Below are 23,302 nucleotides of genomic sequence, written 5' to 3'. Positions count from 1 at the left end.
TCTCTCTCACAGTGATTTACAAACCAATATGGCACTTTCTAGAAGGTTATCATGGGCTGAAAGCTCTATAACAACAATCACTATTTTTGAAAAAAGAAAAAAAATGATTCAAATGAATTTCTTTCCTGAGCAACTTAAAATTTGGAATGTGCTGAAAAGTCACAATAAATAAGTAAAAAAAATGAGTGAACATAAAATGTGCTTTTAAATTATTGAAAGTACATTGTTTCATGACGGATATATGGCCTGTTCTTTCAGAAATATTAAAAGCTTATGTGCCAAATAAATTTATGAAGTACCTTTCTGGAAATAGAATAGAAGTCAAGTTGCTTATATAAAAATATACAACATTAATATCTAGCAAATAAATCAACTGGCAGCTCTTGCTTTTAACATTTCAAAGTATTTGTGGCAAAGAATAATATTAAATAGCATGATAAAAAATAGATTCTAGTGAAATTGCAGAGAAAGCAAACATGTTAAGTAATCCAGGATTCTTGTAGCACACACAAATTTTAACTTTAAAAAAAAACACATTCCAGCATGTGAATATTAAATTGCTCCCCAAAAGAAAACAATTCCACAGTGTGTAAACTAATCATTACTCTTTAAATGTAATTTCATAGAAACCACTTAATATACAATGCAGCATTTTGGTTAATTATTGTTTTGAGTTCCCAGTGTGTTCCTTCAGAGTAGTGCACTGGAACCACCTAGTGAGATTTTTCAATCATGTAAGTGTGTAGCCACAACATAATTTGTGTGTTCAAATCCTGCTAGTAGCATTGTAAAAAAACAGAATGCAGCAGATATCCATCGGCTCTGAAAAGGGAATTTGTTAAATGGGAGTTGACTAATATACACCAAAACAATAAACAGAATACGCACCCAACTCTTACAACTTTGTTCTTTCAAGTGGTAATTTTTGATTATCAGTCATAAATGTTGACTATTGCAGTCAGAGTACAATTTGAGGATGCTGTTAAGAGTATCTGCTGCTTATCTATATGCAAGAGTTAAACTTTGACTTCTTTGAGAGAGAAAAAGAACTGAAGACATCTGATGGGATCACAGCATATTCATCTTCAGTCTTATTTGTCAGAAAGTATCAGATTTTCAGAGTAGTTGAGGCAATTATAAATTTCCACCTTCAGAAATAATGTCTTGAAATTAGAACCAATTAATTTTATCAATATTTACAATGTTACAGAAACATCCCATAAAGTTCTTGTTCCCCTTCTTTTATGGATATTTGCTTATTGTCAAAACTACTATGGAAAAAGGAATCTCCTTTAAAATAAAAAAAAGAATATCTCATATTTTCTTCTGCAGTCTAAGTTTAAATTCCATTAATGTTATCCTTTTCGATTTTACTCAACCTCAGCACTGTACTGATATTTAATGATACCCACCTTCTCAAATTCCCAACACTCTACAACTCTCCTTGCTGCCAGCCAGTTACTGGCAACACAGATCTAATTGGGAATCACTGAAGTTGTAGTCAAACACATCTAGAGCATGCTAGTCATTAACTAGGCTTCTCTATATTCCTATTTTTACTGTTGTTAACAGCCTGGTTGTCTCTTTTCAAATGGTATTAGTAGCAATGGATAGTTTTGTTATTTCAGAACAACAGCATTCCTTATTCAGGCAATGACAAATCTCTTATATCATGCTATTATTTCAATGTGCTCAAATAAAACTCTAATATATTAAATTAAATGCTACATCAGGCAAGCTAGTTTTGTGAAAATTGCAAATGACCAACAAGGTGATATCATCTTGTAAAGTACCATATACAAAAATAGTTTACAACATCAATGTTATTTCTAATTAAACAAGAGATGATATATTTAAAAGTATATTCTAACTACAATAATGCTGTGGAGCCCAGGAAACAAACAAAAATATTTCAACAAATACACCTTTTCAGAAAGGGGTTTCTGAGTTCAATCTAAGAGTAGTGTCTTTTCAAATGCTGCTTTGTATTAACTCACTTTCTTCAGATTGTTATTAGCATTTTTTAACAATTTGGAATCCGTCTTGCATCACCTTTTATAAATATCTTCTAACCACTTTTCATCGTCTTGCTCCTCATCTTCTGTTACTGGCTCTTCAGTTTCTAGAGGAGAAGGAATGGCAAATTCTGGCCTAGGAGAAGAGTTACCATTTGAGGATCTTAATCCAAACTTGCGTTTTAGCAGGTGGAACTGCTCTTTGACATAGTAGTAGAATTCATATTCATATCTCATGCGCTGGTACAAGATCTGGATGGATTCTGTTGAAGGGACGGTTTTTTTCACTGTCACAGTTAGGTTGCCAAGCTTCCTATGCTCTGTAAGACATTTGGACAAAGCGGAATTTATGTCAAGACAATCACTTTCATTATTTTTTGAATTACTAACATGCCCTCTGCTATACACACGATCCCTGGAAGGAAATGAGCCTGCAAATATCTCAAAACTGAAACATGGGTTTCATTTTTTTATTATTATATCAAATATTTTTTTAAAATTTTTATTTACCATAACCTAAGCAAAACATTACTTCAAAGGCTCTAAATAAGACATGGTATTTAAAAAATTCTGACCTAAATAGAATTCAGAGATTTAACCAGAACTCCAAGATTTTCATTATGAATAAATCCAAGAGAGAATAAGATATGTTCCCAGTGAAAGTGAAATTGTGGGATTTAAGTTGTTATGATGAACTTTTTACTCTGCCTGTCCATTCATCCATTCTGTCTACTGTCTCCCTGTCTATCCATTTTTATCCTGATTACTTTTGGTCTTTGTAATTTAACTGACACGACAGTTGTGAGAAATTTTAGATCTGGAACCAATTTACAAAACTGATAGTGTTTATGATAGAGAAAAAGAAGAATTCATAACTGCAATGTGACTGTATTCTCCTGGAATCCTCTATGCATTTCTTATCTTCATTCATTTATATGTTTCTGAAAGCAATTCAATCACTAAATCTTTTAAATGCAGTATATGATGTGTTTTATCTAATATGAAACGAGCTAGCTGAAAATGGTATGTGCAATCAGTTTCCTTTTCCTCCTCAATCCAGGGAAGTACAATCTATTGTCTTCCAAAAATTTAAAGTAGCCTCTCAAGAGCCTCCAGAGTTTCTTTGAATAGTTTTTTAGACATCCCTTCACTCAGAATTAACTTGTCCAACTTGTGTGCCTCAAAAGAAAACTTCTGATAATTCCCCATTTCTGTAAATCCTATAATGCATGCAGGCATTGATTTTTGATGGCCTACATAGGCTGTCAAACTCATGACCAAATGCATGGCTAGATGCATTATGCACTGGCCATGCCCATGTCCAGTTCAGCGAAGGGGGAAAAAGTCCCAATATGTCACATGATCCCCCCGTCACACCCCTGGCCTACATTATGTAGTACTAGAAAACAGAGTTAATCCTCAAGATGGCTTGATTTGATGTTTGAGCTTTTATAATTTTAAGTTTTGATTTTACTTTTACTATGGGTGTTTTAATTAAAGAGTGTCTTGTTTATTGTTAATTACTATAAAGTTCTGAAAATCTGATCAATTACAGTAATTATTTTCATAACTTAAACAAGCAAACAAAAAACTAACAAAATAGGAAAATTATTACAGGAATCCTTGATTTATTACTACAATTGAGTTTGAAATGTTGGCGATAAATCACAGTTGAGGTAGTTGTTACAATAGTTTTTATGACAATCATAGTCATCATGGTCAAATGAACCACTCAGTCATTAAACTAATCCGGCATATGCAATGGGTATTTTTGACATTTTCTGCTAAAAAAAACACAAAAGAGGCACAAATTGCATTTACATCAGGAGTCCGCAACCTGTGGACTGCAGCCCAGTGCCAGGCCGTAACCCATTTGGAACTAGCCATGGCAGTGCTGAATGAGTACATGTGTGCGTGCATTGGAAACTGCATTTGTGAAAGTGATGCACACACGTGAAACTATCCCCTTCCCATTGCCACCACTGCCGGTGTGCCAAGCTGGAAAGATCAGAGATTGCTGGTTTACATGACTGTGGGATGCTGCAATTGGTTGTAAGTACAAGCTGGTTTCCAAGAACCAAAATGCAGTGATACGATTTTGTTGAAGATGTTGACACAGTGCAACATTTTATGATAGTCAGGCCATAAAACACTCTTTTCAAGGCCATTGTAACTTCAACTGGTCAATAAGCAACCGGTCATTAAGTGAGGACTACCTAATAAATAAATGGAAAGAAATTATTTTAATCAACTAAATTGAAATAGTCTTATTTTTTTGTCCTGTTCCCGTCCAGTTTTGGAATATGACTCCTTGCACAATGCCTTCTGCATTCCTACCTTAAATTCAAGACTATGACTCAACAGTTTTGGAACATTATGTTTATATTACAGATAACAAGACATTTTTTGTGGGGTGGCAAGATGAAGGATTCAACCTTTCAAACCTCCTTTCCTCCAGCACTAAATCCTTGCAAGCTGCCTCTAGACAAAGATAAAAATACTAGGAATCACCCTCTGTATCATCCTTTGAAGGACAAGCTATGTTGCAGTCTTATCCACTGCTATAGTTTTTAAATATCAGCTGTTGAAGCAACACCTACCTGGAACTATTATATGAAAGATGGATTTCAGTCTTTTTTTCCTGACCATATGTGTATTGCAACTGGGGAATTGGCATTGATAGCAGTGGTGGGATCCTGCCGGTTTAACAACTGGTTCGGTGATTGTGTGTTTTGTGCAGGCTCTGGGGAGTAACTTCTAGAGAGTAACACAGCTGTGGTGCGGCAATCCGTTCTGCTACATGAATCAGCTGAGGGGATATAGGTAAGTAAAGCGCAGGGCAGGCCAAACTGACTGTTTGGAGCGAACCAGTTTGCTCCCAGCTGATCATCAGAGCTAACGGTTCACTCGAACCCGTCTGGACAGGCTGAATCCCACCCCTGATTGATAGTGTCTGCAGTGACAGTAATGTACTGGCTAGTTATCTGAGAATCTACTTGACCCTTTGACCTGTCTCTAGATTGTGCTGCTATTATTATTTTGGATCTTCTTTTCTTTACCCCAGACTTTTTGTATCTCCATTTATGACACTGACTGGGCATCCAAGTCAACCCCAAAGATTGGGATTAACAAGTTATAACTTGTACAGGCAACTATTTACAAGAGTTCCTGCTCATTCATGAGCTTGTGCATGCTTACAAAAGTTTACTTAGTGACCGTTCGAAGTTACAACGGCACTGAAAAAGTGACTTATGACCATTTTTCACACGAGCATAGCACCATCCCCTTGGTCATGTGATTTACATTCAGATGCTAGACAACTGACTAACATTTATGACGGCTTCAGTGTTCCTGCGTCATGTGATTTTGAGACCTTCTGATAACCAAAGTTGATGGAGAAACCAAATTTCTCTTAACAACCAGACTACTAATTTAACTTCTGCAGTGATTCACTTAACAAATGTGGCAAGAAAAGTCATAAAATAGGGCAAAACTCATTTAATACATTTCTCACAGCATCATAAATTATGAGCTCAATTGTGGTGGTTATGTTGACGATGGTGAACCTTTTTGTAAAGGTGTGCCAAAATTGTGCGCATGTGCACTATCATGCATGCATGCCCACACCCTCAATGCGTCCCGCATACCTGCCTGAACCCTCTGCCCCAGGCATGTCCGCATGACTGGAGGCTTTCCTGAAGCCTGGGAAGGGCAAAACGGCCTCCTCCGCCCCCACCGGAGGCCAGAAACAAATCCTTTCCAAATTTCCAGTTGGCCCATTGGGCCCATTTTTGCCCTCCCCAGGCTCCGCAGGCTTTCCTGAAGCCCAGGGAAGGCGAAAATGGCCTCCCCCAGCCCTCCAAAAGGCCAAAAATCAGCTGGCTGGTGCATGCATGTGCTCAGGATCTGACGGCTCGTGTGCTGGCAAATATGATTCTGTGTGCCACCTGTGGCACATGGGCCATATGTTCGCCATCACAGACCTATACAATATAGGTCGAACCTGATTCTGACAGAGATTCCAGTGGTAGTAAAAGATTAAAACTGTGCTGATCAGATAACATCCACATTATGTTTAAAACCATGTAATGGAAATACATGAATATATAATTTAGTTTTCCTCATAGGAGAATAAGTGGAGTGAATTACTATCAAATACTCTGGCTGTTCATCTATACAGATTGTTCTTTCTAGGCAGGATAAAGAACAATGAAAAACTGCCCACCCCACTGCAATAACATCCTAATCCTCCATCATGATTGACATTAACTTGCCATTAGAGATTTGAGCCTAATTAGCCAAATCCGCTACCTCTATCATGGTACTAATCTCCACCTTCTCGTTTTGTTTATACAACTCTGTATTTTCTTTTAATAAAAATCCGAATTAACTCTCAAACCTGTTTCTTGAACTTAACCACCCAACTCATCTATGAAATGCACATAATGAAAAAAAAATGATGCCTGTTTGGCTCCATGCCAGACCAAGCATACTAAAAATGCTGTGTAAACTCAGCTGCTTCAGTTGAAGACAGGAAACCCATATTTTATGACCTTCTAGACGGGTTGCCATATGGAGCGCAGCAAACTGTGAGCCATTTATTTTAGAAACTTTATTTTGTCTTATAGTATCTCCTTTCGCTTTTTATTACTTAAGTCAACCAAAGACCAGTTTGCAAGTGATAAAATCCATGCTGAAAATAAGAAAAAAATAAAAAGGGGGGGGGGGGGAGAAAATAATCACAAATATTTGCTCTGTGAAGCAAAAACCCAAATTTCCTTTTATCTATCTAAAAGCAATGGAAAAGTAATGCTTTGTTATATATTATGTATATTTTTCTAAGCAGCCTTTTTTTTTTAAAAAAAGGCCAAAGTACTTACAGCTGTGCAATTATTTGAATGTACAATTGTACACTAATTGTAGGAATGTATATCTCTAGCTGTTTTCTATAACAAAATGATGACATACAATAGATGTTATACAATATATGACAATGAGCTATTAAGATAGTGCTGAGATGATGGATCACGCATATTTATTACTCTTACAGCCTGAACCTGTGAAAGAATGGGAAATCCCAGAGGCAATGTTTTGATACAGAGTTCTCAATGTTTATAGTAGCTTTACTCTAAAGACTGGCAATTGTCCAAGAAACCTGTGGAGCCAGATTCTCTCTTCAAATGTAACAACATAGCTGAATATATTAAATATGTTTATTTTAGCCAATGTTCCTTCATGTTCTCTTAATATTTCAAGGTTGGAAGTTCTCCTTTTGGTTAAACAGTGGTGGGTTTCAACTCCCATTCCAACCAGTACAGTTGGAACAGGGCTGGCGGTGTCCTCATGGACGCGTGCAGTGTGCACATGGATCTTAGCGCCTCTGTGACACTCCGCAATGCTCTAGCTGCTCTGCGGAGCATTGTGCAGGCACTGTATGTGTGGAATGGTATCTGGTGCTCCGGGCTGGCGCTGGTACACACGTACCGGGGCGTACCACCTGCAACCCACCACTGGTTAAACAGTTCTCATGTTCAGGTTTGATAACTGCTTTGTCTTCTTAAAAGAAACTATCAAGGAATTATGGGATTGAATGTATTCTTTCCTCTTCATCACAAGTATAAAATTAAACAGTTCTGCATCTGTAATCCATTTCAATCTGTTGTTTAGAGATGATCTTCTATTGGCTGGGGAATACAAATTATGTATCAAATTTATATATTGGGAAACCTGCAAGATCCCTACAATGGGGAGTTGATTTCACTTGCAGCAAGAGGATGCTTTTTCTGCCCAGTTTTGGGAATTGGTAGGATGTTCCTTTGCTTACCTTTGAACCTGCCCCTCATAAGCACTGTAAAATCATGCCATGGAAATCGGTGGCAAATAGCTAAATTTCAGGTACATGAATTTGGAACATTATTAGGACACTTTAAAAGAAGTCTCTCAGAGACTTCTCACTTTGAGTTCCATTTTTTGGGGGAAAATATTATATGGGTTATTTGAACTGAATATGGATTGTACGTGGCACTGAGATTTGAGGAGTAATGGGTCATTTTTAACAATTCCAAAATGAAACGTGGAGGAAGAGACCTGATGGTTCTTTTTCAACTTTTGCTTTTACTTCATATTTAAAGCCCATGTTAAAAAAAATCCATGATGCTTAAAAGCAATTTTATCAATAGATGGAAGGAAAGATGATGAGAAAACTGAATGTATTTATCTGGCTGGGAGCTCAAGCAACTCATTCTTAGATATTAGATAAGATTTAGAAAGCATGAAGAATTCTTTGTATTTTTTTTAAAAGGTTGATATAGAAAATTATTGTGAAAATCAGCAGCAGCAACATTTATTCAGCCTGGATGGCCAACAGAGAAAGTTTGGCCTCCAAAGCTGCTTTTTGAACGACAGAGAAGGGCTGGGTCAGTGAGGATGAGGCAGGGTGGGGCTTCTACAGCTAAACCTTTTGCTTAGTGTTATGGCACAAAGCCAATACAGCATAAGTAAAAAGGGTATCCCATTCATGACAGTCTTCTGTTTTATTTCAAAACTGCTCTGATTACGAATACCATTAATCATTTATGAAAATAAAGTACTAAAAGTAGACATTCCCATTTCCCCTTCTTCTTGAGTTTGAATACTTCACACCACTTAGTATGTAATATGTAAGGTGACCAGACGTCCCACTTTTGGCGGGACAGTCACGATTTTTAATAATTTGTCCCGCGTCCCGGGGCATTTTTAAAAAGTCCCGATTTTTGTAGAAAGGGTGCCCCGCCCCTTTTTTCGCTCCACCACGTGGCTTCCTCTTGCAAACATTTTCACTCATTTTTCCAGGTCTATCTTTGTCTATAGACTAGTGGCTGTGTGCCAGGAGTGCGGCCTGCAGGGATGGAGGCTGCGCGGTGGCTGCGCGCTGCCGAGCACTAGCAGGAGTCGTGGGGTGGGCTGACCGAGCGGCCTCACACGCAGCTCGCCTCACCGCCCGATGGAGGCTGCTCGGCTGCTTTCCCTCCACCCTCCCCTTTTTCCTCCCCTTCCTCCTCCTCCTCACTGCGATCTGGATGGCCCTTTCGCACGGAGCCGCAAGATTATGAGCAATGCGGGGTTGCTACTCTAAGGGCGCCTGGTCCCAATTGGGAACTGCTGCTGCTCCTGCCGCAGGGACCCAGCGGCACCCGATTCCTGCAGCAGTGGCTGGCTATGCTCCCGGCCGCGGGCCCCTGCCACGTCCAGCGTGTCTTCAACAGCAAACGGGTTGCCCGCCCAGCTCGCTGCTGCTGCCCCTCCATGGCCGGGTCATCCCAAACACATACGACCCAGAGCTCCCCAGGCCTAGCTGCGTTGCACACAAGTGCGGGCATTCAAGGAATCCGGCGTTTTTTTAAAAAAAAATCCCGATCAACTCGATCGCTCCAGCTCTTCCCGCCCGGACGCCCGCAGCCCAGGAGCCGCCCGAAGCCTTGCAGCCCGCCCTGGGCGAGTCGGCCGCGGTGCAGCCGGTGGTGGGCAGGAAGAGCCAGCGAAGGGGTGGCGGTGGCATCTTCGGCGGTGGAGCAGAGTCGCAGCAGCGCCAGCAGCCGGGCAGCCTCCATCGGGCAGATGGAGATTGGAAGCAGGTGACTGCTGGGCATGTCAGCCTCCGCTTTGCTACTGCTTCGACTGCCATTGAAATGGCGAGGGGGAGCATGGTATTTGGGAGGGGGCTCATTGTTGTGCTGGAGGAAGATTCTAGATTTTGACCGGACCACCTTACTGCGCATGTGGAGGAGGAGTGTTTCCGCCAAGGCCAACGGACCAGCATTCCATCCTGGTGATGCCTTTCGAAGTTATCTCACACCTGTCATTTGGGAGAATTATGATTGGACTGTGCAGGGGATGCCAAGGGGAGGGGAATGAATTATACAATATATTATTCGCTTTTGCGCCTAAATAACCAGTCTTAGCTTTGCTACGCTTCTATTCATTTATAATTAGTAAAAGTACACTTGATTTCAACAAATGGAGTCTGGTGGTTTTCTTTCCTGATTTGTGAATGAAGAAGGGCTGCTCCTAGCTCCCGCGCCTCTTGTTGGCTGCCCTTCACTGCCCTTGCATTGGAGATGGCCGGGATGCAGTAGGGTGTTTGCAGAAGATCTGGAACCTTTAAAAAAAATGAGCGATCGGGTTGATTGGGATTTTTTTTAAAAAAATGCCCGCACGTGTGTGCAACGCAGCTAGGCGGGGGAGCTCCTCTTGGGATGACCCGGCTATGGAGGAGCAGTGGCAGCAAGCCGGGCAGGCAACCCGCTTGCTGATGAAGACGCGCTGGACGCGGCAGGGGCCCGCAACCGGGAGCAGAGCCAGCCACTGCTGCAGCGATCGGGTGCCGCTGGGTGCCTGCGGCGGGAGCAGCAGCAGCAGCAGCAGCAGTTCCCAGTTGGGACCGGGCGACCTTAGCGTAGCAACCCCGCATTGCTCGTAATCTTGAGGCTCCACGCGAAAGGGCCGAATGCGGAGGAAAGGAAGGCGCGTCGGGCATCCAGATCGCAGAGAGGAGGAGGAGGAAGGGGAGGAAAAAGGTGAGGGTGGAGGGAAGCAGGCAGAAGCAGCCGCAGCAGCAACAACCATGCTGCCCGGGGTGGGCGTGTTTGGCACCAGCCTGACCGCCCAGGTCATCATCCTGCTTCTAAAGGACGAGGGCTTCGCGGTCAAGGCGCTCTGGGGCCGCACTCAGGAAGAGGCAAAAGAACTGGCCAAGGAAATGAGCATCCCCTTCTACACCAGCCGGATAGAGGAGGTCCTGCTGCACCAGGATGTGGATTTGGCCTGCATCAACCTGCTGCCTCCTCTCACCAGGCAGATCGCGGTGAAAACTCTGTGTGAGTCTCCGCGGAGAGCTTGGTGGGCAGCTGGCTGGACTTCCAAGAGGTGGGGGGGAGAAGGAGGCCGTGGAAGAAGCGGCAGCGCCTTGAAATGGAAAAAGGCCTGTGTTGCGCACACGTGCGGGCATTCAAGGAATCCGATGGTTTTTTTAAAAAAAAAAATCCCGATCAACCCGATCGCTCCGGCTCTTCCCACCCGGACGCCAACCGCCCAGGAGCCGCCCGAAGCTTTCCAAGAAGGGGGGGGAGAAGGAGGCCGTGGAAGAAGCAGCAACACCTTGAAATGGAAAAAGGCCTGGTCTCCCCCACTCCCATCAATGGTGTCCCGCTTTACCAATTTTAAAATCTGGTCACTTTAGTAATATGTAAGGAGTCTGATTCAAAAACTGAGGAAGTTTGACATTAAGAAAGGGGGGGGGGGGAGGAGAGAATATCAAAACGAGAATAAAGTTCTCTCTCTAGAAAACTCCACTTGTGACATGGAGACTGACTGTTCTGACTAACAGCCAGAGAATTAGAATCAAAGCCATCCTCAATCCAGCCCTAAAGGAACAGAGAGCCCACTGTCAAGAAATTAAGCTTGCTTCAGAAGTAAACAAAGTGATAAAGAGGGGAAAGAGTTACTAACATTTTCTTCTGATGACAACTAACACAATTTTCCCAACAGGTTTACTATGTCTCTTGGAAAGGGAATAATTGGATCGACTTTCTCCTGGACTAGAACAATACAGGAAATAAAAGAGGGTTTGAAAAACATTATTGATGGCTTTCTTAAGAGTCCTTAAATATCTCCAATGCCTGAATCCAAGATGAACATTTTTTTTTAAATAGAAAGGAAGTTGAGATTAAATTTACTTTTGTATTTTTATAACCATTTTAATATTCTGCCCAATTGTATTAGACAGACCTTTTTTTTAAAGGCATACAGCTCTGCAGTATATGCCATCTTGTTACTCTCACTTACTCATTCCCAAAGTACAATTATAAAAATAATTTGTAGCACTTGTAAGCTATGAATTTCTTTCCACAATTTAATAGCTCTCTTTCTTCACTTGAAACATGTGGGTTAACATGTCCTACAGTTCTCCAGAACAGCTGGATAGTTCTGTGAAAACTGAAGTGACAAGACTTCACAGATTTGTTTATAGATAAGAAATGGATTGTGGGAAGGAAGTATTTTAAGAGAAGGGGGTAAATTGCTAAAGTTGTTTATACAGTATTTGTGATAAAGGGAAAAGTAATTTCTTTATTTTCTTTACTATATTTTTTCTTTCTTTTCAATTTCTCTATTTTTTCCCCTTTTCTACACCTTCTACTTTTTTTTTAGTTTGTACTAGTTTTGATTGTTCAACTTGTGATGTTGATAAAATTACTATTGATTTTGGAGAATGAATTTTATGATTCTTGAGAAATGTCTGTTCTGGGTGGAGTTATATAGTCTTCTATGTACCAGGTTTGCAATTGGGTGGCTTCTTTAATCTAACACTGATGTGGGACATTGATCAAGCCTTGGTGCTAAAGAAAGAAGTAAAACTAAGTTCCTACCTATTTAGAAGGCACAAAACTGATTTTGATGGCTCATGAGCTGATAACCAAGACACAATAACTGTAACGCAATCTCTATGGAATGACCTTTAAAAATGATCTGGAAATTGCAGATGACCCAGAATGCCTGAACACAGGTGGTGAATGGCGTTCCACATAAGCTTTATGTAGAAACAACATCATTGATTGCTGGTTACTTTCTGAGAAAACTTCAAGCAAACACAACACTATATTAAGATCTGCAGTTAAGCATTACTGCTATCAATTAAAGAGACCTGCCTATTGTCTATTTCTCACAGACTAGATACCAATTCCCAACTAAAATATCTCAACTAAAATCTATTATATGGTTATTGAATTTCTACACTGCTCCTGACCCAGTCAAACTGTATGAGCCCAGCATGTGTAGCTAAAGAGAAGCATCAATCCAAACCTAGAAGAAAAAGAAACCTTCAAATCACTCAACATACATATTTGCACTCTTAATATATTAAGAAAAATCCCCCACAGTAGCTTGATGGAATTCATATACAATTCTCATTCAAACAGGCTGGAAGATTAGATTTTATTGCCACCTACTGGACATTAGACAGTTAATCCAAATAACCAATTCAATGTTGTCTCTTTCCCTTCCTGATGCTTGTAAGTACTTGCGTTGTTTTTACTCTTCAAGATAATGTTATTCCTTTTTAACAAAAAATAAAGCTTTCATCACAGTTTATTTCATAGGGTGGGAAATGAACAGTTAAAAATGAGTTCTGCTAGCATTTGGACAAAATAATTTGTTTAATTTCCTTCAATGTAATTGAAGTACTCAGTTGCTTATGGCTAAATGTTATCTTTATCCCTTCTTGCTTCTGGAAATTTCCTTTTTCTCCATAAATAAAAATATGTATTTTATCCAATATAAATAACTAAAATTCACTTCTGCAGTAAATTACTTTTTATTTAGATATTGTCCTACAAGCAGCACCCCCCTCCATTGGCTCCATCACCTTCCACTTTAACACGGATGACAAGCATCCAGGTGGAAGGTCAAAGCAAAGATGGCAAGACACAATAAATACAGACATAGAAATTATAGCAATAGCAATAGCAATAGCAGTAGACTTATATACCGCTTCATAGGCCTTTCAGGCCTCTCTAAGCGGCTTACAGAGAGTCAGCATATTGCCCCCAACAATCTGGGTCCTCATTTTACCCACCTCGGAAGAATGGAAGGCTGAGTCAACCCTGAGCCGGTGAGATTTGAACCGCTGAACTGCTGATCTAGCAGTAGCCTGCAGTGCTGCATTTAACCACTGCGCCACCTTGGCTCATGAAATTGCCCGCTTGGGCCCAGATGCTGCAAGATAGCATTCATTGACCTGAAAAGTGGACTCTGAACCTATGGGAATAATGCTAGGAAGAAGATGGTGATGATGATTGGATACTGGAAGACTATTTTGCTTCCTGGAATAATGAGACAAATGAAAAAGAGGTTAAAAAAAATGAAAGGTCAAAAATCAAAAGGAAGAAGGTTCATTAGAAAAGTAGTAAGAAATACTTCTAGGAGGTGTTTTTTTTAAAAAAAAAATGTATTTTAAGTTTTCAGAATGTATTAAGCTTGGTTGGTATACTGAAGCCTGAGAAATGCCTAGCTATTCATTTTTGCCAGATGAAATTTAAAACGATTCCGAAACCTATCTAAATAACTCTTGCTATAAATCTTACGCCAAAAGCCAAGGTGCTAAAAATCTAGAAATGCTGCTAATCCATTATTCATTTGCAAAAGAAGAATGGATTGAAACAATGTTAAGAATCATTGAATATAAGTTGAACTAGAACTTGGGGGCGGGGGGGGGGAATTAGTTGAAACCACTGCAGTTTCAAGTGGCTCAAGTTACAACCAGAGAAAAATGTGCTGAGTGTGATTTCTAACAAAATACTAACACGTACATGCAATTCTGCGTAGATTTGTAAAAAAGCAACCCACAATCCCATACTCTATATGCCCTAGATTAATCCTAACACAAAATGAGCCTTCTGAAAATGTTGTAAATCATTATAGCTTTGTACTGTTTCAATGGTTAGTTAATGGAACAATTCATAGCTATAAAACTGAATTTGCTGTGATCATTTAGAGTCTTACTTCATCTATTTAAAAGGCTTTCTAACTGCTCTAGAGCTGAGGTGGCGCAGTGGTTAGAGTGCTGTACTGCAGCCACTTCAGCTGACTGTTATCTGCAGTTTGGCTGTTCAAATCTCACCGGCTCAGGGTTGACTCAGCCTTCCATCCTTCCAAGGGGGTAAAATGAGGACCCAGACTGTGGGGGCGATATGCTGACTCTGTAAACCACTTAGAGAGGGCTGAAAGCTCTATGAAGCGGTATATAAGTCTAACTGCTATTGCTATTGCTCTTCAAGTAAAACTCTTGTTCACAATATATAATCATAAATAAAATGCTGTATGAAATCAAATTCAGGCCTCAGATAATTGATGCCAAGCAAATATTTCTTCTAAGAAGAGTATCGTTAGTAAGTAAGAATGCTTTCCATCTACTTTCTTCTATGCATTCAAGAGATACTGAAAAAGCCTCAAAGGAACATGCAATTAAAGCAGATAGTACCCTAATGGAGATTATTGGTATTCAAATATCCAACCCCTCAAATTCTTTTAGGCCAATACTAGTCCTTAAATTGGAATGTTAAGACTCTGTTGGGAATGTCCAATTTATCAAATTGGCCCTATAAACATGGTACAAATACTCCCCCCCCACATAGGATTATGTCCAAACAATGTTTTCTGCTACATAAATGAACTTTGATGAGTCTCAATTCATCTATTTCATGGGAATGATATGTCCCATTAAAGATTAAACCTATTTCTTAAGATGTTTAGAGTGAGGACTGTGGTTGTTGAATTATGCTTAATATGAATAAGCCATGATTCTGAATTTTTGGGGTTGTTCTTATTAATTATTGTTTAAAGTAATCATGTTCCTCATATAATAGACCTATTGCAAATGGAATACTTTAATCTCTGCTGTCTAATGAAAGAGAAGACAGCAAAAAGGGAGGGGACATATATTCAAGAATTTCCTTAGCTCGCTGCCATAATTAGGAAAAAAAAGTCTTCCCATCGCCTCAGAGCTGGCTTGAGGCCCACTTTTGTTCAGTTGGCTTTTTTCTGAGGCACACTTCCCATAAAGAGCAGCAAAAAGATTATCCGAAAATGATCTTGAACAGCATTATTTTATACAATTCATATGAAAGAGTTACTGACACAGAGCAGCTACTATCGCATGAATTTTTCCACAGCAACTCATATGTTATATTCAGTGGTTTGTGGCAATGATGAGAAAATCATATAAGCATAATCAAAACATGAAATGTATTTCTTTAAAACGTGTATATTTCACACTTCAGCCGTGATATGTGGAAGTCACTATTGAGTTTAACTCAAGTCAGATTACAAGGAAAGTAGAGACAGATAATATAAGCATCTAATGTAGGGATGAACTACATGTCTAATATTGTATAGTCTTTATTGTCATTGTACATCATGTATACAACGAAATTGGTCTACTATTCTACAAGTAAATCTTCTTGTGAGTCAGTGTCTAATTTCTTGTTTCTGGATTCAACATACAAGTAGTCCTTGATTTACAATCACAATTGGAACTGGGACTTTTGTTACTAAGCAATGTGGCTGTTAACTGAGATGTGCCCAATTTTAGGAACTTTTTTGCCATCTTTAATAAGCAAATCGTGAGGTTATTAAATGCATCTGGTTTCCTCCATTGATTTTGCTTGTTGGAACTTGGCTGAAAAGGTTGCAAATAGCGATCACATGACCCCATGATGCTACAACCATCATAAATACAGCTGGTTGCCAACAACCCAAATTCTGATGACCTGACCGTGGAGAAGCTGTGATGATCATAAGTGGGAGGACCAGTTACAAGTCACTTTTTTCAGCAATATTATATCTATTAATAGTCAATAAATGAATGGTGGTAAGTTAAGAACTATTTGTTGGTCATGTACAGGGTCAGATTACTCTAGCCTCCTCATCTGCTGAACAGGTGATTAAAAAAAATATATTAGAGAACAGAACTTGAGGGGTTAAGGATAACCCTAAAAGAAATCTATGGAACCATATTCCGCTTTCAAGTAGATTATCTGACACAAGGCACTCCTTTGAATAGCTGAGTACTTCTCTCTTTCTCTGCCTTTTGTACATGGAAACTGCTTTGGGTAAGCTGTTTTCTCATTATTAGGATGGTTTGTGTTGTGATCATTTCCTCGACACACCAGCTCCAATTAGAACAATTAACTGCAAACAGATGGATGTGAATTTTCTACTGTTAGGATGAAGCTTTTCCTCAATTTTACTATGGAAATCATTTTACAATACTCAGCCATAGTATAGTCTTATATGCAGGAAATTCCGCACTTTCTGAGCATGGCCAATAATAGTCAACAACTCATCACAAAAACCAGTCTACCTGGGAACCAAATTCCGCTTTCAAGTAGATTATCTGACACAAGGCATTTCTTTGCACAGCTGAGTACTACTCTCTCTCTGCCTTTTGTACATGGCAATAGCAGAGGCTCCTCGGGTTATGTAGTCAGGGCTTTGGACCATAATGGGAATCTTTAGGAAGGCTCTGCTTTCCCCACTAAAGCATTCTTAGAACTGATCTAGCAGGTTATTCTCTTGTCCTCCTTCTACGTAGAGAATAAGCCATACAATAGAGGCATGAGAACAGGAGCATTCTTCCTAGGCTATCTCAACAAGCCTTCTGTGAGTAGGAGAAAAAAGAATGGGAAACCTTGTTTTTCCATTTATGCAGCTTTAGTTTGGATTCCTTTGTTATTCAATAAAAGAGGCATTTGCCTCAAGTAGAAAACTAGATTCACATATACTTCCTTTATTTAATTTCCTATTTATATTTATAGCATTTTGTTTGTTTCTTTTTGACTTAACATTATGAAGTTGACATTTTACGGCCTATTTAATATTGTGCCCCATGGAGCTATTTCTTTCAATGCTCACATCTGGTTTCTTAATATAGAAGTTTCTTTGTTATAGATTTAGTTCTAGTACCCCTTTGGGGGCAGGCTACTGATGGACTGCTTTGTTTCTCTGCCACCATCTTATCTCGGCTTACTTTCAAGGTTCTTTTGCAGTTGTTTGTAAAAAGGAGGCATTTTTTAAAAAAATACACGGGGCTACAAAATCTAGGTGTTATCTGATTCATGGATTTTGTACTGGGAGCCGTATCTTTGCAATTGCTTGTCTCAGTGACTGCTCTATACTGATTTACACATTTCCTTGCTATTATCCAATCTGAGGCATCCAATTTTGAATTTATAAATCTCTGTCACTAACTTTTTTTTACATAATTAAAACAAAAAGAATTAAAACAGTATGTTTCCCCTCTGTTCCGAAACTATTGTGCTTGACTGCACATTTATCCCTTAGTTTACTTTAATGTAACTATTGAAGAGCAAATGCAAGTCATAAACCCATGTGGAGGAATTTTTATGCACTGCAGTAAACACCAATTCTAGATGCACGAATGACCGGCTAACTGAAGATGTATGGCTCCTGTTTAGATAAATAACGTATACTTTATATTTATATGCATAATTTCTTTTTTTATTGTGATAAAAGCAACAGTGCAGCAACATTTTTGTAATTAATAGATGTTATTCTTTCTTTATATGAAAATATTCCAAGCAGGAGTATTCCAGCTATATTCATAAAGGGAACGAAATAAAAGTTGTTTTTAAAAAGTGCTACATAACCCTTCTTAAGATCATTATTATTTCAGATAATTTTGAGTCTTTTATATTCAGAAGGAAGGACAGGGAAATTTCAACTTCCTCATTTTTTCTTAAAAAATATAAAATCTGAAAATGTGATGGGCAAATCAGATGCAGAGTGTTTGCTTTTTAAGGGTCTATTTTATAATTGTAAAAGAAAAGAAGACACGTAGTGCCACCTTCTGGCCAAATCAAGCTAATATGAAAAGAGGATCAATAGAATTCTATAAATACAAGTTAGTACTTGTTTAGTGGTCATTTAAAGTTACAGGCGCACTGGAAAAACTGACTTATGACCGTTTTTCACACTTATGACTCTTGCAGCATTCCCATGGTCACATGATCAAAATTCAGATGCTTGGCAATTGGCATGAATTTATTAAGGTTGACCATATGCATAGAAAGTATTCCTTGAATTAAGCTTAAGTTCTGGTGATGCATCAATTTGGTTTTCTTTGCAATATTAGGGAAGGGATTTATCATTTCTGGAAGGCTTTCTTTCAAATTCACACTCTAGCCATCATCCCTGGAACCTCCAGGAAAGTCAGATTCATGCCGGTTCTTAGCTACAGAAGCTCACTGGATATCCTTGGGCACTCACTATCTCTCAGCCCAAATGGAGAGTTATCAATGTGGGGAAAACTAGAGAAGATCTACATTCAGTGGTGGGATTCATGATGAATCCCACCACTAATGATCGGGTGGATGGGCGTGGCCATGGTGGGCATGGCCAGGGGGTGTGACAGGCAGCACTCAGCCTCCTGCACCCCCCTGGGAACAAAAATGGGTTTTGGCTCCCTGTACTACCTGGGAGCCAAAATGGGACGCATGGGGACTCCTGGAAGGAGCAAGGCAGGAAGGGGTAGGGCCAGCCAGAAATTTAACAACCAGTTTGCCTGAACCGGCCCGAACAAACTGAATCTCACCAGTGCCACATTGTCTTGAACTCCTGGGAAACATAGAAAATCTAACAAATAATTTTTTACTAATCTATCTAGCATACAATAAGCAACTCCAATCTGATAATAATAATTGTATAGCTTTCATAAAATGACTGGTCTATATGCCAAATAAATAGATTTTCCTAAATTAAATTAATAGAGCGATCAAGCAGAGTAGCAACTTTTATTCTGAGCCATAAAAACAACTAGTGACATACTATCAAGAGAGTTACCTGGGTTTTTGTAGATGCTGAGTACATCCTTGAAATAATGAGGTAAAAATCTTTCTAATAAAAGCAGCACATCCTCCAATTCTTCCAGAATGCCCACAAGGAGGAAATTTTCATTCACATTCATTTTTGCTCTTTCAAGGGCCCATTCACCAGGTTCCCTTAAAAAAATAATAACAATATTCTTCACATTTAAAATGACACAACCTGCTAGGATGTAAATCACCACATATGAAACAACAGTAGTTAATTGTAGCTATAAAGGCTTCAGAGTCATATTTAGAATATTTTAAAGTACACTATATTGCGAAAAGTATTCGCTCACAACTGAGTCTGATTATGTGGATGGGTGAGCGAATACTTTTGGCAATATAGTGTATCTTGTAATTAAGATTTTGAGATGCTGATATACACTATAGGCAATTTTCCATAACATATGTACTCCAAAAGATTTGTATTACAGTTTAGCTCTGATCATTGGACTATTATTCTCATTAGCCACACTGGTGACTGTTGTAGTCTAAAACATTGGGACTGTATATTGGAGAAGGGTGCCTACAAGACAGTAGTGAAATGAAAATTGTTTGCCACTGGTTCTCTGGGCATGGTTTGGTAGGGGTGGAGTCATGTGACTGGGTGGGCGTGGCCAACTTAAAAAAATTAAAGCATTTTTTACTACCTATTCACCTGAACCGGTAGTAAAAATGCTTTAAGAAGTGGGGGGAAAAAAGGTTCAGCTGTGCCATGTGATTGTGGGAGCCGCCCCCCCCCCCCAGTTTTTAAAGCATATTTTTTACTACCGGTTCAGATGAATAGGTAATAAAAAAAATTCTTTAAAAAGTTGGGGGGGGAAGGTTCCCTCGATCGCATAGAACAGCTGATTATCATGGAACCTTTCCCCCCCACTTTTTAAAGCATTTTTTCCCTGCCGATTTAGGTGAATAGGCAGGGGAAAAAAATGCTTTAAAAAGTTTCCTACGATTGCGTGGCTCAGTGCGATCAAGTGACACACTTTTGCGACTCTCTAAAAAGCAAAGTCAACGGGGAAGCCAGATTCCCTTAACAACAATTTCACTAATTTAACAACTACAGTGATTCATTTAACTGTGGCAAGAAAGGTCGTAAAATGGGGCAAAGTCACTTAATAAATTTTTCACTTAGCAATAGACATTTTGGCCTCAATTGTGGTCGTAAATCTAGGACTACCTATACTGTACTGTATATATTCAGGTGACAACCAGAAATTCAGTGTCCTTCAGGTTATATTTGACTTTGGTTGGAATTTTGGTGCTGAATCTTTTAAATCTAACTCATCATAGATTCCCTTAACAATAAGAAAGACTATAAGAAGACAAAAGCTACAAGAAAAGTTAAGTTTGTAAATTACCTGCATTTTGGATGCTGTCCACAGAAATATGGAATAATATAAAATAACCTGGGATTGGAACATTCAGGATAATTCTCAAGAATACAAACATTAATATCCTAAAAGGGAGAGAAAAAAGAGAATGAAATGAAAGAAACAAAAAACCCTTTAAAGTAAGTGGTTTGAATACAGTAATCCAAACAAATACTGCAACATATACACTAAAAGCATTTTGCATTTTTTGTTAAAATAGTTTGGAGCTCTCATACAGCTAATAACTCTAGATTGAGAGAAGCTTCTGCATTACACAACTGCATTTCAGGTTTTTTTAAAAGCATATTTAAGCAATAATAACTGCACAAATATATAAAATAATACATGTATACATGTGCATGTGTGTTTATACACTATATCAGGGGTGGGTTCCTCCCGGATCGCCCCGGTTTGCGCGCACCGATTGGTAGATGAACCTGGAAGTAATTAACTTCCGGGAGCGCCGGTACCGCTCCTGGCCCCCGTCACTGCAAAGTGCCCTTGCCGACAATGCAGCGTGACCCGCTTGGTATGTAGAAACAGCAAAAGAAGGGACAAGAGAGGAGTTCCAAGCGGGGCTTTTCAAACAGCTGAACTCCTCTCCTGTCCCTTTCTTTTGCTCTTTGAACAAGCCGTGCGGGTTGTGCTCCCTTGTCTTTCATAGCCAGCTTGTTTCCAATTGGGGGAGGGGGGAAGAAATCGATTTTTCCGTCCCTCTCCATGGATCCCCACCCCAATTGGAAATGAGCTGGCTATGAAAGACAAGGGAGTGCGACCCACACTGCATGTACAGAACAGCAAAAGAAGGAAAAGGAGAGGAGTTCCAAGCGGGGCTTTTCAAACAGCCTCCTCTCCTGTCCCTTCTTTTGCTATTTGAAAAAGCCGTGTGGGTTGCACTCCCTTGTCCCGGCTGCCCTGCTGCCTGCGCGCACCTATGTTTTCCAAGGCATGGAGCGATTCCGGAGCCCATCCATCACCCCCGTGGAAAACATAAGCACGCAAGCACAGCCTGCACAATTACAGCCCCGGAGAGAGGAGGCTCTCGGAAGGAAGCCAGAAGCAGCGGGGCAGTCGGGTCCCTTGCCCTCAGAGGGAGGAAGGGCCAATTGGGAGAGGGGCTGTGGTCCTGCTACCTTTGGTGGATGAAGCTTTACTGGCCCACGGCGAAGATTCCGTCCCTCAACCCGGAGCTGGGATGTTCTGCGGAGCCCCCCAGGGAAGAACGCCGCTGCCAGGTACTTTTAAACATACCCGTATATACTCGAGTATAGGCCGACCCGAATATAAGCCGAGGCACCTAATTTTACCACAAAAAACTGGAAAAGTTATTGACTCGAGTATAAGCCTAGGGTGGGAAATGCAGCAGCTACCGGTAAATTTCAAAAATAAAAATAGATACCAATAATGTTTTTGAATATTTATTTCAAAGAAAAACAGTAAACTAGCGGTGTATTCAATGAAATACTTCACTCACCTCATGATGCTGATGTCCCGCTGTGATGATGATGTCCCGTGCAGCCGCGGGAGCGATGTCCCGCCTCCTATGACACACGGCACAGTGATTCCTATCATTGGATCACTGTACCAGAGGAGGTGGGACATCGCTATGTGGCTGCTTGCCATAACAAGGAGGAGGTGGGACATCGTTGCAGAGCGGCAGGAGGGGGAGGAAGGGGAATCGTAAGGCAGCCCTGCATTACATTAGAACGTGAGGAGGGGGGATGGTGCGGTGCGCGCTGCGCGGCAAACTGACACAGAGGGAGGGGAAACTCACAGGGGCACTGGGCCATTCACGAGTGTCACCCAGCGGCATGGCCCCGCCCCTTTTTCTCCTCCATTTCGGGCAAATTTTTCACTGACTCGAGTATAAGCCGAGGCGGCTTTTTTCAGCCCAAAAAGTGGGCTGAAAAACTAGGCTTATACTCGAGTATATACAGTATATTTTGCCCCCATGTCTGCAGAATACTGCAAAAAAACATGAATACATGCCAGTTGTTGAGTGTTTCAAATGTGATTGGAACACTCAACAAGGTGTTGTTTCTGAATCTATGTGTGTGTGTGATAGAGACAGACAGACAGACAGAGGCACAGAGAGATAGAGGGAATGAGAGACACAGACACAGAGGGAGGAAGGAGAGAGATACACCGAGAGCGAGAGAGAGCGAGAGAGAGAGAGAGCGAGAGAGAGCGAGAGAGAGAGAGAGACAGATAGACAGACACAGAGAGAGAATCACATAGAGAGACACAGAGGGAGGGAGGGAGGGAGAGAGAGAGAGAGAGAGAGAGAGAGAGGCAAAGGGACACACACACACACACACACACAGAGAAAGAAAGAGAAAGAAAGGAAGAAATAAAGAAATAAAAAAGAAAGAAAAAGTGATATATATATATATATATATATATATATATATATATATATATAGTTGTATTTGTGCTGATAAATTTTAAAAAAATCATATATATATATATATATATATATATATATATATATATATATGTA

The 23,302-nt window shown here is 40.0% G+C and overlaps 1 protein-coding gene across 1 annotated transcript in view; it reads right to left on the bottom strand.

The window, feature by feature from the left end:
- Positions 1 to 1,009: 1,009 nt before the first annotated feature.
- UST (uronyl 2-sulfotransferase) overlaps positions 1,010 to 23,302 on the bottom strand; it is a 157,232-nt gene continuing 134,939 nt past the window's right edge. Inside the window, 3 exon segments of the mRNA XM_032217056.1 lie at positions 1,010 to 2,335; positions 19,407 to 19,564; positions 20,791 to 20,888. Coding sequence (XP_032072947.1) covers positions 2,049 to 2,335; positions 19,407 to 19,564; positions 20,791 to 20,888 — 543 coding nt within the window. The 3' untranslated portion in view covers positions 1,010 to 2,048.

This window comes from Thamnophis elegans, chromosome 4 (assembly GCF_009769535.1).
Source record: "Thamnophis elegans isolate rThaEle1 chromosome 4, rThaEle1.pri, whole genome shotgun sequence".
Taxonomy (NCBI): Eukaryota; Metazoa; Chordata; class Lepidosauria; order Squamata; family Colubridae; genus Thamnophis; species Thamnophis elegans.
The sequence above is the reverse complement of the archived record's forward strand: the minus strand, read 5'-3'. Positions and strand labels throughout refer to the sequence as shown.